The following is a 16048-nucleotide window of genomic DNA, read 5'->3' as shown; positions in this document are numbered from 1 at the left end:
TTAAAGGTGACATCTGACATGTGTAATTATAACGAAAAGTCATATGTCAACACATATTAGAGCTACATTACATCAACAGCTACAGTAAATAAATTTCAGTCAAGAACACTTTTGCCAAAGAAAACTTTATTTCCATTTGCAGTACTATATTTGGTGGTATGGCTCTGTTCTGGGGCCTCTGCCTTTCCTCAGGCCTACGCAGAAAGCCTCTTCCACACGCCTACGTGGAAAGCCTAAGGCAGAGACAGCAAACCTCTCTGCCCTTCCACACGTCTACGTGAAAACCTTAAGGCAGAGAGAGAGCACACAAGTCTGCCCTTCCACCTACAAATGAGGAAAGCCTAAGGCAGAGAGAACAAACCTCCTTGCCGTTCCATGCGCCTACATGGAGCAGCAACAAAGACCCCCGGGAACAGAACTGATTCAGCATCAATGACAAACAGAAATGACACTGATAAGTCAGACACAGCAAGAAAAGGAGGAGCTGGTGTGGAGGCAGGTTGCAAAGCAGCTTGCACAGGAAGCAGCAACAGTAGGCAAGCTAAAGCAGTTTAAACAGGGTGCCCTGAATGAGATTCGCCAATTGGTTCATCAGCTGACTGCCTTCCATCAAGCAGCTGCGCCATCAGTTGATTGGGCTGTTTGAGATCAGTTGATGTAGCTGGGATGTGAGCTGAGCTTGACATCTTGAATTGAGGGTTTGCTCAGTTTGCTGTCATGTTACATTACACTGAAGGTTATCCACAGAATATTACTGTGCATAACATAATTACATCCAAAAATCCATTATTTTCCCAAAACCTTCAAGGATTTTACTAATACTATGACTTTTCCAGTCCTGTAAAATGTGATTTTGACTTTTCCAGGTTACCATGACCATGGGGACCCTGCTACTTTTGTTTGGTGCCTGCTAAATTAATGAAATCCCCATCAGCCTCAGCTGTACTTTCTCTTCATTGCTAAATTGCACATTTTGGCATGCTAACATGCTAAATAAGTTGGTGACCATAAACATCATAGCCTGCCTGCTCAACATCAGCATGTTAGCATTGTCATTGTGAACATGCTGGCATGCTGATGTTAGCATTTATCTCAAAACACAACATGGCTGCAAACTCTTAGTATTGTTACTGTAACTGTTTTCTCAATAAAAGTTCCAGAGGATTTATTGTATCACGATCAACACTGCCATCTAAATACACTGTAAATTTGTGGGCAGTAATCCAAAGTGTTTTGAAATTACATGTTATATGCAAGAGTTTACCCTTATGTCACATATCTTGCAGGGTGGTGCAATATTGTATATCCATTTCATAAAATCACAGAGCAAGCAGTGTCCTTTATACACTATCCTTTACATTTTAGGATTTAACTGTAAACCTGTGCAATAGGCCTTTTAACAGAGTTGACATGTCACAGAAAGAAAAGCACCTGTGTAATAATAAAATATTGATGGCTGAATTCCATTTAGCTGCTTCAGTTTCAGGATCCTGCTATTGTGCATGCTAGTATACTCTCATATATTTACTCATATTTGCTTGTTTGCGTTCACATATTGTCACAGTTAGCCTATGTCTTAAAGTGTTACTGTTAGAAAGATCCTTATAAGTTCACAAGTACAAAGTTTTTTTTCCAACATGTCTGACAGCTGCTTGTATAGCAAAGTGCAGATGAGGACTCTCCTCATTTTCTCAACACTTGGGGGAGAATGTCAAACAGTTTTTGATTTCCAAGATGTCTGTCTTCAGTGGGATACTTCAGACCATCTGCAACTACTTCAAAACTGCAACAAACACAGCCATCCACTGGAATTTCACTGCAAAATCCTGACCAGTACGATTGCGGGAAACATGACTCGAACACCACAATGGGTTAGATTTAATGTGGTCATTTCAGGGAGGTAAAGTACACTGTGAAGAGATGGGGCTCTTTCATGGGACTTTGCAGTATACAGATTACACACACGTGTAAATACTGATGACTACCTGTAGACGGCCTGAAAAAAATCAGGTGAAGATGGAGGTCAAAGTGGGTGGACATTATATTTGATATTAATTCTCTGCTGTTTAATAACTAGGCTAAAGGGCACATGAAACCTAAAGGCCTGCAGGTGGTGCTGCTTAACTTACTGTCAAGTTTACAGTAAAATATAAGAAACTGTGTTTGTGTTCTTTAATTTAAAGATAGAAAATATCTAAGATCTAATAAGCCAGTACTGGATTAACAGTGTTTCAACAGAGGCACCATGCTACTGTTGTGGCCTTTCAGCTGTATTACCACGTTCTCAAGCTGTGTTCCTCCTTTCTCATATAGTTTCATTGTCTGACTTACATCTGTATACAAAGAAAGTACAGTACTGAAAAACATCTGGTGAAGAAATATTAAAATTGTAGTTTCTAAATGCAATATGTAATATGCATATACTGATAGCTGATGTTATGTCCTCTGAGGTGACGGTACCTTAGTGAATTACTTATAATAATAGCAAGAGCAAATGTACTGAGCATAAAAACCTAAAAACTCAAATCCAAATGTTCCTATTTTTAAGGTTGCTACTGAAAAGTCTGAAGAACACTAACTTCATACAATGAGTAAATGACAAATGACTTACAGTGGATGGGGATCCAGATCAGAAAAGCTTTTTACCAGAGGCAACCAGCTAATTATCATGTTCTCAGGTCACACTTCCCAGAAATGGCATCACAAATGGATACTGTATCCTTTCATGAGCCCAGTCCAGTTCATCCCACAAAATCTCTGTTCATCATCAGTCACACTAAGCATCCATCTTCAGTTTACTATATGATGTCAGCTTCTGGCCAATTACCTTGCCTTCAAGGATGAGATGATTTTTCTGTACACACATTTACAAATATAAACTTTTTTTCCCTACTGCTGCCCCCTGCAAGACCACACTGTCATCACTGACAACAGCCTACCAACAATTATAGTGTCATGCAAGACTACCAGCTGCCGTGCAAGACCCACATTGAACCACAACCCCATCCTGCTGGTTTGCACTCCGCAGCAGATGCTGAATCGGTCCCTTCCTCACCAGGGACACTGCCCATCCTCTTCTTCCAACTATAATCATCTCTGCTCTGGACTCCTGCAGCAGCTTTAGCAAGAATGCGCCATGCCACAGCTGTCCCAACGTTCCCATGTCCTCCCCTATGAACCCATCACTAGCTGCTTGGGGCTGCCTGAAATGAACATGCACACACACACACACACACACACACACACACACAGAGAGAGAGAGAGAGAGAGAGAGAGAGAGAGTACATGACTGTTATACAATACAAGGTTTTACAGTAAAACAGTTTGACCAGCACAATACCAGATATGACTGCTCCAGACCAGCTTCAAAGTTGATTTCAGCTTTGAGAAATAGAAATCCCTGCATGTGTTTTAACATATAAAGTGCAATTTCTATGCAGATGAAGTTCTATGTGCTTCACCATCACAAGAAAAAGTCATTTAAATCCTTAATTTAAGAAGCAGAATGTTAAAACACACTATAAAATTAAAACTAAGAGCATTCACATTTTGACCTGAGTAACAGTATGGCTGTGTTAGAAGCAAATTATCTAAAGTGACACTACTCATACTAACAGGTTAACTTGCATGTATTTTATTCTGTAAGTGCAGGTATACTGCTACTTTAATACTGTTGAGAAAGTTAAAAGCAATAAATTATATTCCACCTTAGCCAGATTCTGAAAATCCCCTAGTAGACCAAGTTTACACACCTTGCTTACTGGGCTGTCACACTCCGTTGCCCTAGAAAAATTTACTCTCATGATTAAGTGTAGATATTCTACTTTTGATAAGACATGGGGACGTTTTATTACACTTCTAGAGGGGGAGAAGGCTACAGAAGTCTACTTGTCTTAATCTCTTGAATGTAACACAGTTATGTGCATTTTTTGTCCTCTTTCTTTCCTTTGTTTTATTTATTTTATTTTTATTTTGAACCTTGGAAAAGTACTCATTGCATTGCCCTGTCGTAGCAGTTGTTACCTTACTTGCTTTTTGTTGTCTTTTTTGACCTAATATTTGAAGTAAATTAAAAATCCAAAAACACACTTGTTGAAATAAATTATAAAATGAATTAAAAAATTATCAGCATATGTTTGAATGTTGTTACACTTTTGGGAGGCTTTCATTTTGTTTTATTTTTGTATTTCATATTATTTTTGTCTTTAAAAAATATTATTTTCTCTTTTTTTTTGTCTCTGTATAATGCCTTGTGGCCTTTGATGCCTTGTCTGAAGCACTTTGAATCACCTTATTGTTAAATGGAACTAAACAAACTTACCAAGCAAAGAAGACGAAGGAGGTAAACAAAAATAGAAATAAGCAAAGTACAGGTATTCCCAACCTTTACTGTAATACAATGTTTGGTATGATTCCCTCCCAGACAGTTTGCCTTGTTTGTCATTTGCCAGTTTGATGTTTTCAGCTTCGCGTTTGGTTAAATTTGACTGCTCTGAGCCGCCGTAGCAGTGATAAACACTGACAAGCAGCTGTTCTATCAGTCTTATGTTACAGCACTCACACGTGACTTTCCTGCGTGCAGTGTGACTGAGTTTTGTATCAGAGACTAATTTCTATCACCAATAACACAATGGAGCCGTCTATAAAAATAAAACCTGGTAGGTTGAATGCTCGTGTCGTTAAAAATGAATGTCGTTGCATGCTAACATGGAGCATTTTGAAATGTTTGGCTAACGCAGCGTCGTCTTGCTTCACTTTGAATTCACCACGAAGCCCGTTCAGTTGTTGAAGTTACTAATTTATATCACCAGTAACATAACGGAGCATGTTATAGGAGTAATTTCGGTGGGTTAAATGTTTGTGACGTTGGTTGTGTGGCTATGAATGGCTGTGAACGCATGCTAATATGGAGCAGTTTGGCTAATGTTATCCTCACTGTACTTTGGGTCTGTCACTAAAACAGGTGTCGTTTTCTCTGCAGGAGCCACGAAATGGGACATCCGTCAGAAAGTTTGGGACTACATCGAAGACAATAATCTGGCTAATTTCCCCAGGCCTGTCCACAACAGAATCCCTAATTTCAAGGCAGGTTAAAGCAATTTAATTGTTAATTTAATTTTAGCAGTGAGGGACCAGTGTAATGCTGCTGTGTAGCTAGTTGTGACCCAAATCTACACATCTAAACACTAATATACATATTAACTGTCTCTTACATGGAGGCCACGAGTACACAGTATAGTCAGTGTAGTTGTAGTATGCATTACAAATATCGAGTCCAAACACTACAATAAAACAAATATTTAACACACAGAGGTGCTTACAACAAGACAAATTAATAGTAATAGTTATAGCTGATGAAATTACACAGTAAAGCCTATTGTAAGTCCATTAAAGGTCCAGTGTGTAAGATATAGGGGCTTTTAGTGACATCTAGCTGTGAATTTGCAGATTGCAGCCAGGAGCCAAATTATCTGTAGAGGTCTCCTCCTCTCCAAAACAAATGGACCCTGTGATTTAAACAGCTAAAAACACCAAATAAAAGTGTTTTTCTGATGCTGTATGTTGCAGAGGGCCTGTTAACCATGGTGGCCATCATGATTATGCGGAGATGTGAATTACAACAACAACAATTATTATTTTCAGGGTGTTATACACTACAGAAAAAACACTAATTATATTCAGTTTCTGATAGTATATCTCCCTTTATCCTACACACTGGACCTCGAAACAGTTTGAATATTTTTTGTGTTTGTTCACAGACCTCAGTTTCAGAAGTAGTGAAATTGAAATTTCTTAAACAAAGAAATCTTTTCCTAAATTTATGTAAATTAACACAAGTCACTGTTTGTGTTCCATATGTTGCAAAATTAAATTAGCATGTAAATATTTGTAGATAACATTTGTTCCAAGGCAGTAAATGCCACACTGGGTAAAATTATTGCTACTATAATGACACCAGGTTTGGAGGTTTTCACAGCAGCTCTTGACTGATTTTCTTGAACTTTGACTGATTAATGGCTGTCCTGTCTCTGCATCTATGCATCTCTTTCACTGTGTACTCACTGGCCAGGGTGCAAACCAAGCATGCGACAGACTTGCAGACCTACATGAGTTCAAGTCCAGCCAGACAGTCAAAGTAAACCCAGACAAACCCCAGCAGCAGGCGCGCTTTGTCACTCTGGAAGTAAGTGGACTGTTGCAACTGTTGTCAGCCCTTGTATCCTCCTCTTCTCTCAACCAGGGTGCTTTCACAGCCTGTGCCAAGGTGTCTGAGCTGCAGGTGTTCACCCATACCGCTGAGGTGAAGGTGGATCCTGATAAACCTCTGGAGGGTGCCCGACTGGCAGTGCTGCAGGTAGCACTGCACTGTGGAAAACACATCAAGAACCAGAGTGCCTCAGGCTGTATTACAGAAATTAATGTTTTGTTACCATGTCAATATGGTTCACATGGAGGGGTTCAAATTAGAAATCAAAAGAATTATTGAAGAGGAATGATTACAAATTCTCTATTAGACACCAGAGCTTGTTAGATTGGACTGTAAGTTTCTGTATTATGTCCTTGGCTTCTCCTCTTGAAGTGATATTTCATGCATATCAGTGCTTTGCATCCACTGAATATGAATCTACATAGTATTTTGATATTTCTGCCATCACTCACTGAATCTACTCCAGTCCAGTCTTAATCTGCTAATCAAATTTAGTAACTGTAAATGCCTGGTGGCTAATTTTTGAGATCTTTTGCAGGCGCGGAAAACTTTATTGGTCCCAACTCCTCGTCTTCGTACCGGCCTCTTCAATAAAATCACTCCTCCCCAGGGAGCCAGCAAAGAACAGCTACGCATATGCTCCTCCTCTCAGGTTTCAACTTGCTTGTTTTACATATTTTCATTCATTTCAATATGATTCATAATCACCCAAGATTTTACCTAAACCTGTTTTATCTTCTCTTCTATCTTCTGAACTTCTTCCTTCAGGGTGTGAAAGACTTCAGTGTGCCCGTTGGCCTTGATGCGAAGATAAAGGTCGACCTGGTGGTGGTCGGCTCTGTGGCGGTGTCAGAGAAAGGTGACAAACAATTCTGGGAGCCTTATGATATTGCAAATTTGCCTCACTAAATTCACTCACTGCTGTGAGTCCAGGACCAGTTTCACCATACAGACAGTAAGGATTCAAATCTTAAAAAAAACAGAAGAAAACACACTCTTTTAACCATAAATAGACAGAAGTTTAATTAATAGTCTCAAAGACTGATTGATTGATTGGTCTGTTAAATGTATTTTATGTAGGCTTTTCTTTTAAAACAATGTTCAGACTCCTACAAAAGTAATGCCTCTCAATCTTTACTTACAACCCACTAGAAGTGTGCGAATGTGTTCCCTCTGCCTGTTTTTTTTTATTTTGTTCTTATATTGCTGTGATTCAGAAAGCACAGCGTGTAGGTGAGGCTGGGACTCTATAAAAAGGTAGCAATGAGATGCCAGATCGTAAGCAGAATGTATCCATGAGGAGGCTATAAAAATCACAGACACAGCAGTATTATGATCTGGGTGTCGAGGGAAAAAAGGCTGTATGAAGTTACTGCTAATGCAAAACCAACATTTTCTGCTGCATTAGCTTCACATTGAAAGCCTTTAACAAGCCAGACACGAGTTGACTCTGATATGAAGTAATCACAGGAAATGCAATGTGTTTGTCTTTGAGCCTATCACTGCCACCATCATTCATCAAAAATGTGTCTGCCCAACAAAACAACGGCCATTTTCAGCATTTGTTGACAGCACATCAGTTTGAAATATTGCAGGGAGCAGTGGAACGAGCAGGAGCAACAGATGTTAGATGAAGAGCTACAGGCAACAGACTGCACACCTCCAACTTCTTAGTGGTGTGACCAACTCCTTTAATATGAAGTGCTGTCTGCAGGCTCATGCCAGATGCAGTGTTACATCAGGTCTCGGCTGCTCACAGAATGATGGGAAAAAAAGCAGATTATTGCCTGACTTCTTAATTAAAACAACTTATTGATTCATTTTGCTGCCCCAGAACTCTGTGACCTGAAGTATTAAACCACATTTGTTGTTACCACCAGTAATTAACTGCAGGTGTCACCAAATCGACCAGGGCTGACACCTTTAAGACCGCCACTGTAAAGCCACATGTGTGGACTGTGTTGTTGCTGATTTAAAAAACTTAAAAATTATTTATTTCAGTTTAAAGGTGCAGTGTGTAGGATTCAGGGGCATCTATTGGCAGAAATTGTATATAATATTCACAACTATGTTTTCATTAGTTTATAATGACTTGAAAATAAGAATTGATGTGTTTTCATTACCTTAAAATAAGCGTTCACGTTTTTGCGTCGGCCACAGTAGTTCTCCTACATGCTTGGCACATTGGAGAAGTTTTAGTTCTGCAACTTCACTGCTGGATACCATTTAATCCTGCACTCTGGACATTTAAGTACTAACGACTAACATCAGTATGTTATTCCATCCAATACTGTGTATTTTGAGATGTGACAGACATCACAGTGTCTACAGGGGCAGCAATATTTGACCGTGACCAAAGACTGAGTCATTTATTAGATAGTGACTCAGCTAAACCAGCACTTTGATCTTTGGAAATTCTATCCTTCAATGGCTGTTTATCACACTGTTTAAAATGACAGTAGACTAAAAGGACATGGCATGTGACAAACATCTTGAGTCTTATTTAATATTGCGTTGTGATCATCGCATGTGTTTGTAGCCCTCTGAGGCACCAGGACACCCTGTCAGGGAGATTTGAAGAAGAACAGAAATGAGAATGGGGACATAATCAGATCCATTTCTCTCCTTGTGGGTTCTGCTATGTTCTGCCCTCCATGTAAATTGCCCCATCACTCACAATGTATTTTGATCCTCATTTTCAAAATGCCTGAGATAACTGGTGCAGTGTTGCGGTGAAACAGACATGTTTACCATAATGCATACACTTCCAAATGGCTCTAAGTGTACAATGCCACATGGTTCTCATTAAGCATTTGTTGCACAGGGCTCATCCATGTTTCCATCAGTCTACGTTGGATTAGGTTATTTTTATGAATTGAAAACATTACTGCAGCCACCCTCAACATGTCAGCGTGTTTTAATTCAGTGCAGTTTTTAGAGTAAATCCTGTTTTTACATTATTTCTTTTTAAATAATGTTGAATGTGATGCAGATGCTGGTTATTTCTGGATTCTGCACGTAAAGTGGATCTTTGATATAATCCAGACAGGAAAATGCTGCACTGAAGATTCATGTAGACTGTTATTCTTTATCACATAATGTAAAACCTGCCCTTTGTGGCTTCTGTCTCCTCATGCAGGCTTGCGGCTTGGAAAAGGAGAGGGCTATGCCGACATGGAGTACGGCATGATGGCCTCAATGGGAGCTGTGAATGAGTCCACTGTGGTGGTGACTGTTGTCCATGACTGCCAGGTTAGTTACTCTCTCGTCAGAATCCTGAACATGTCGTGTCATGGAACTTTATTATGTTCTTTATTTTGTCCAGAACAGGTTAAGTAATTTGATTAAAGCTCTCTGCACTTTGACTCAGTTTATCAAATAAAAACCTGATAAACACCGCAGCATTAAAATGTCATTTATCACTGCCTGTATTTTTTTCAAGTCATCAGTTTGTATAGTGACTGTAGGAAACAAAACTGAAAGTTGCTTAGAGGCTGAGGCTGGGCCTGTTTAACTTTCGCTAAGATGCAAAAATATGTTAAATAAATATAATATATATATAATATAAAACGGTATCAACTTATTATAAGGTGCACAAAGTAACAATAAAAATGTTAACAGCGAACAAAGAACAGAGCGTTAAACAAAAAATACTGCGACCCACTCACCCTCTCTCTCTAACCAAAAAACCACACAGGTGAAGATGAGATGCTCATATAGATGATGAGTGTAACCACTCATATCCATGTGACCCGATTTGCCCAATAACCGCAGTCACAAAATGATATTGAATAATGATATCCCAAAACACTAACAAAAAAAACCCATTTAGCAATACAAAAATATAAACCATCCCAAAACTTGTTGAAAAAACAAAATCCAAGGCAACTCTTTTCTGGTGCAAAAGTTAAAAGGCCTTTATTAAATGGCTAGTTCATGATGAACATTAAAATCACCAACATGTTTCAGCCATGCTCACTGGCCTTCATCAGGGCATAAAGCTGCAGGGTTCACAGGTGGCCTCATTTAGGCCACCTTTTTCAAGATGTACTGCACTTCCTGACCAAAGAGCACCTTCCTGGATACCATTATACTGCAACCCACATGAGCGCTTCATCTGATGTTGTCTTCATCCCAAAACTTATTAATCCTACTAATCTTACCAAATGTATTCTTTTCTAAATTAATTCATGGCTCCTACAGTTTGTGGTTTAGTGTGTAAAATGTTTAAAATAAAGGCAAATGTGTGAAAAAAATTCCAAAGGTCTTCAGCTCACACTGATGTGAGCACAGGCATATATATTTTTGTAACTAGTAACTAAATTGAAAATTCTATTTCAACAATTTCCTCTCTTAATTCTTAAAATTGTTCAAAAAATGCTGCTAATGATCAAACATGTGATTAATTATCTGTTGCTTTGGTGCTAATTGGGATATTGATGCTTTCAGGTGGTGGACATTCCAGAGGGGTTGGTAGAAAGCCATGACCTGACTGTGGACTACATCCTCACACCCACCAGAGTTATTAAAACTAACTGTGGGATCCCCAAGCCACAGGGAATCATCTGGACTAAGGTAAATAAAAATAAAGGTTTGTTTTGTGTCTAGTGACATTATGTCCACTGAGTCCACAATGCAGGCATAAAGTACATCAGACTTCAGTTTCAGGTTTATTTGATTTTATGGTTTGTTTATAAATATTGCATCAATAAACATGGGTAAAGGATATAAAACATAAATAGTCATCATCGATAACAGCTTTATTAAAGCAGGCCATCAGTAATTCAGTCCGTATGGATGATCAGTCTTAGGAGTTGTTTAATTTAATGAGAAACAGTATGGAGGCAGCGCGGCCTACTCTAGTGATTATACTATAAAAAGCCTTGTATGATCTTTACAGAATTAGTAATCTGTGTTGTGCTGCATTTTAAGTGCTCAGGCTTAAATTACTGCAAAATATTCTCACACCTCAATGGGACAGTTTGCATCTGAGTTACTTTTTTGACACAATTGTACTTTTTGAGTGATAAAATTGGTTGTAATGGATGCAGTTTTGGGTTGAACTTTAAAAGTTATCCGATTGAAACGTGTGTTACAAACAATCCTTCATTTTGTTTATAAAGTGTATGTGTTATTAGACAGTTGTAGGTCAGTTGTGCTGTAATATTTTAGCTGTAGCTGTTGTTTTTCGTGACTCTCTAGCTGACACAGCACAGCAACTAGTGCAGAGATTCTCTGTTCATTGAGCCTCTCTGCTCAGCAACACCGCCCTCTAATGGACATGTAATGACACCACACCTCATCAGAACACTTTTTTTTTATCAGTTGTACTTCTGTATGCATTTAATTTCTCTGCTCCAATAATTGTCACAGTATAAGTCTTTCTTTGTTATTTTCTGTTTACTCTTTCAGTCAGTAATGATAATTATAATAGAATTAGTCAGCATTTTATCTTTCTCTAAACAGTGCTTACATATATATGGTGACTACACTACTGCTAAGACACAAAACAACCAGCTTTAAACACAAAAGACTGAAAAACAATGGGGGAAAAGAACAGCCAACAAAACGATAATTTACTGTGCATGATCATTTTAAAGTCACACTTTATCTTTTGTCGATATTTAAATGTGAGTCTGGACCTTAAACTGCCTCTGATTCACTGACACTGGCAGAAAGCTGCTGAGTGTTTTTCCACCTGATAATTTGTCTTTAATTAGACATGATGGGGGCATTATTCTTAACGTGTGGAGAGTTTGTGTGCAACCTCCGGGCTTCTTAAGACACGCATGTAAGTAAACAGGACCCAGTGACCTCACCGGCAGGAAGGCCATGTCTGATCATCAAAGGCTCCTCTGCCCAGCCAGCCTGGCTCTGCAGGGGCAGGGGGAACGACAGGTCAAACAGGCCAGTGTAAAAACAATGGCCCCGTATATCCTTTACAGGACTGGTTCATATCAAAGGCTGCCAAGACACTTACAGGCCCAACAAATCAAGTGCACTGTCTTTATTTTTAACAGCTTGGGAAGTGAAATGTCCCGCTGCTATAAAGATAGCTATTACAGCAGCACGGGCTGTGAGCAGGATGGAATAATACCAAATTAATTTGTCAGCTTTCACTTTGTTATTAATTTAACTCATCAGTAGGTATGAGCATAATGTTGGCTCAGAGCAGGGCTATTTGTTTGCTGTGTGTGTGTGTGTGTGTGTGTGTGTGTGTGTGTGTGTGTGTGTGTGTGTGTGTGTGTGTCTGTGTGAGTGTGACACCCCTCCCCTTTCAGCCTTACTGAGGCCATCCAATTTTGTGTCTTCAGCTGGACACAGAAAAGCTGGAGAAGATCCCCATCCTGAAGAAGCTGCGTGCTCTAGAGGAACAGGCTGGAAAGGATGTAACACTGGGGGTGGCGCCCACTACAGCAGAGCCTGGTGTGCAGACCGGTCAACCCAAAAGGCAAACCAGACGGAGGCCAAAGCAGAACATGCAGGAAGAAGGCGAGGGAGAATCCAAACAGGAGAAAATAGTGGAGTCAGAACAGAGAGCTAGACAGCGTCCAGCTAGAGTGAGGAAAGACAGCAGAGGAGATGGTGGGGGAGACCAAGAGAGAGAGATCAATAGGAGAGGAAGGGGAAGAAGAGGAGAGAACATGAGGGAGAAGGGCCAAGAGGAGGGTGGAGGTGAAGTGACTTCTCAGCGTAAGCTCCCTTTGAACGTGACCACAGTTTACCTGGGGGGAATCCCTGCGGGGCTGCGTGTTAGCGAGCTGAAAACCGCCCTCAGAGAGAGAGAGGCCGCCCCACTGAGGCTCACCTGGCAGGGAGCTCAACACAGGGCCTTCCTGGACTACAGCGACCCTCAGGCTGCAGCGCAGGCCCTGGAGGCTCTGCAGGATCTCAGTCTGAATGGTCACAGTCTGCAGGCTGAGCTGGCCAAGAGCCAGCGTGGAGGCAAGAGGTCCGGAGCGTCCAATAGGAGACCAAGACCATCAACAGGTCCGAAATCCAAAACAGCACCGCCAGATACTGAGAGTGACACCAATGAAAAGACCGAGCAATAATATAATAATAATCAGCCCGGGAAATATTAAATGTGGAGCAACCTTAAATGCCTTAAGAAGAATTTAGGTTTTTTTTTTATATTTATGGATTTATTACAAGCAGTCATGAATTATTTGAACCATCTAAAGTGACTGCCAAGGCTAATTAGCTTACAATATTAGTACAATATGCAACTATTGAATCAAAAAGAAGTTTACTAGAAAAGTATTTTGTACATATCATTTCACAATAGACCTATGTGCCTTGTTTATTCACACACGCCTCCTGGTCTGTGTGTCCCGAGAGCCTTCAGTCCTTGGAGGTGTTTATTGAGTCGCTCTTAGAGATAGACTGCAGTTATTATCCTTTTAAGCGATAGACTGAATATACAGTCTGATTGTTACAATACAGGTGTGGAGTAAATTTTTGTGAAGTGTTCAGTTCAGTTTATTTCCACACCCAGTTGTCAGTATTACCTCCGCCAAGAGGTCCTTGGTTTCCGACCTGCTGATTTGCTTGTTGGTTATTTCAAAACGCATTTTACTGCGGCAGTGGGCCAAAGGACTGGCTAGTTTTTGTTGCAGATAACGCCACCATGTGGTCATTTACATAATTTATACAACCCTGATTGTTACTGAGTCAGAAAGCATACAGAGTACAATTTAAAATACCTTATATATCATTTATATATCCATAAAGGCCACACCGATGTTTGACTACACATGATTTTCCACAATTTTGAATTTTTTGCTAAACACATTTGTCACCACTCGTACATATTTAATCCAATTTTCACACAGTTTTTAATATTTAATTGACCATAGTATTATTATTTTCCTATTCCATTGCCAAATTGTAAAATAGCAATGTGGCTCATTTTACACAAATTGCCATAAATCTTGAGCATACTTTCCCGTCGACCAAATTTAAAAGGCGTCAACATAGGAAATTTTTAAGCCATTTTGATTACAGACGACAGCAATACATATGCCTTTAAATGGCCGTAATTGTGACAATTCTCACTCAGTTGAAAACTTGCACTACTCATCCTTGCAAAAAACCAAGGATTTAGGTACTCTAAAAAAAACCAAAACATAATTATCCTTCAGTTTACACTGACTAGCATTTATCTCGATGCAGCTATTAAACATCTAAACTTATTTTAATTCACAAAAACAAATCTAGAGGTTTGTGTAGCCTCGTTGGAGCTTTAATTTTTGATTACTACTTGCTCACTGTGCTTTCTACTTGCTTAGGTCTTATTAAGAATATTTTGGAAATAGACATTGTACATTTACATTTAAACTGTGACGTTTGTATCTTTTGTTGGTAGAATTGGCACATTCATGGCATTCTGTTTGGTTAGGCCAGTTTGAGAATGAAGCCAGCCTCACCATTTAACGATTAAGAGATGCTACCACGCCTGGCTGAACTGTTGTAGTGTTGATGCATCTGTTTGTAACACATTATAACATTCTCTACTAAAGCGTTTCACTGAACCCTGCCGGCTTAGTGTCTTCTTTTACTAAACTGTAGTGTCTCTGTTTGATTTGGACAAATATTTGACGGGGGCGTCTTCACATTCTTTTGCAGCATTTAGGAAATTGCACTGATTGCGATTTTTGCCGATCAATCTGCAAACCAACTGAAGAAACACAAATCCTACGTTGCTGTTGTCCAGTTGTAAAATCGCCTGTTCCCCCTAAACTATCCTTACAGATAACATGGGCTGTTTGACTGAAGAGGCAGTGATTAAAAGTCAAAGGGTAAATTTAACGCATGATATCTCAGACCACTGAGCTCACACATATACAAACATATTATTTTAACTCTTACATTGGGATTTTGAGCAAACTATTATGCATCCAGGTGGTGTTCTCCTAATGGCAAACACACCATTTAGTGTGACAACTATTGCTGCCTTGTTTTGTGACGGCTCTACCTGCAGTACTGCTGGTGAAGAGCAAGAGATTAACTCAAACTGAAACACTAAAATGATTAAACACATGCGAGCCACTCATCCAGACTTGACAGCACTCAATAACCTTTATCTTGTCCCCTATCATGTTTTAATCGTGTCCCTCTGCATCTCTGCACAGACATTACCTGGTAACAGATCCCCCTCCTGTCAGTCTGCAGTGCCAGACAAGTGTCCTGGTTTCACTGAGGCCTTGATTGTATTGAGACACAAGCACACAGCATGTCTGTCTGCACAGAGCAGGCCTCGGGCTTTTTATGGAGCTGTCATCCAGGCCTGGTGAGGGAACAGCTGTGGAGCCCCATCTCTTCTCCCTCGGCCTCGCCAGAGCATTGAACCTCGGCAAATGTCATCAGTTTATTAATGCGCTGTTCCCCCTGCTGTTGAGCCTGTGCTCGATGGCACGCTCATTTTACTGGGGTTCAGTCAGTGGTCATGTTGTGAGATTTCAAAGCTACACACGGATTTAAACACAGCATGTGTACGGCCTGAAGTGCAGATGTATGTGTACACACACGCCTCAACGGCATTGCAGTAAAACTTGCTAGAAGACATTTTAAATCACAGTTCAGTCAGATCTAACTTGCAAAAGTAATTTGACTGCGTGAAATGTGGATGCTCTGGAAACAGATCACTGCCCGCCATGTTTTCCTGCGTTAAGAGCACCTGTTATTATTTTCAACAGCACATACTTCTGTTTTCTTCATTAAAACCTCAAACTTTACCTCCACGTTCTTATTTGTGCCAATTCAAATTAATATTAGCATTAATATGCAGTCAGTTATATGAGCCAGTAAGACCAACAGTTATGACTTGTGCAGCTGCTA

General features: G+C 39.9%; 1 protein-coding gene across 2 annotated transcripts; it reads left to right on the top strand.

Moving 5' to 3' along the window:
* Nucleotides 1-4506: 4506 nt before the first annotated feature.
* On the top strand, nt 4507-14742 carry mthfsd (methenyltetrahydrofolate synthetase domain containing). Of its 2 annotated transcripts, none has more exons than XM_049565495.1 (8): nt 4507-4658; nt 4982-5085; nt 6242-6355; nt 6747-6860; nt 6977-7067; nt 9348-9460; nt 10658-10783; nt 12523-14742. In XM_049565495.1, exons 1-8 carry the CDS (start codon nt 4631-4633, stop codon nt 13261-13263), a joined length of 1431 nt encoding a protein of 476 aa, XP_049421452.1. In that variant the 5' UTR covers nt 4507-4630; the 3' UTR covers nt 13264-14742. The 2 variants fall into 2 exon arrangements, with proteins under 2 accessions (XP_049421452.1, XP_049421462.1); XM_049565505.1 differs by lacking the exon at nt 6242-6355 and adding an exon at nt 6071-6184.
* The last annotated feature ends 1306 nt before the right edge of the window (nt 14743-16048 follow it).

Source organism: Epinephelus fuscoguttatus, linkage group LG2 (assembly GCF_011397635.1).
Source record: "Epinephelus fuscoguttatus linkage group LG2, E.fuscoguttatus.final_Chr_v1".
Classification (NCBI taxonomy): domain Eukaryota; kingdom Metazoa; phylum Chordata; class Actinopteri; order Perciformes; family Serranidae; genus Epinephelus; species Epinephelus fuscoguttatus.
This window is presented reverse-complemented; position numbering and strand designations above follow the sequence as displayed.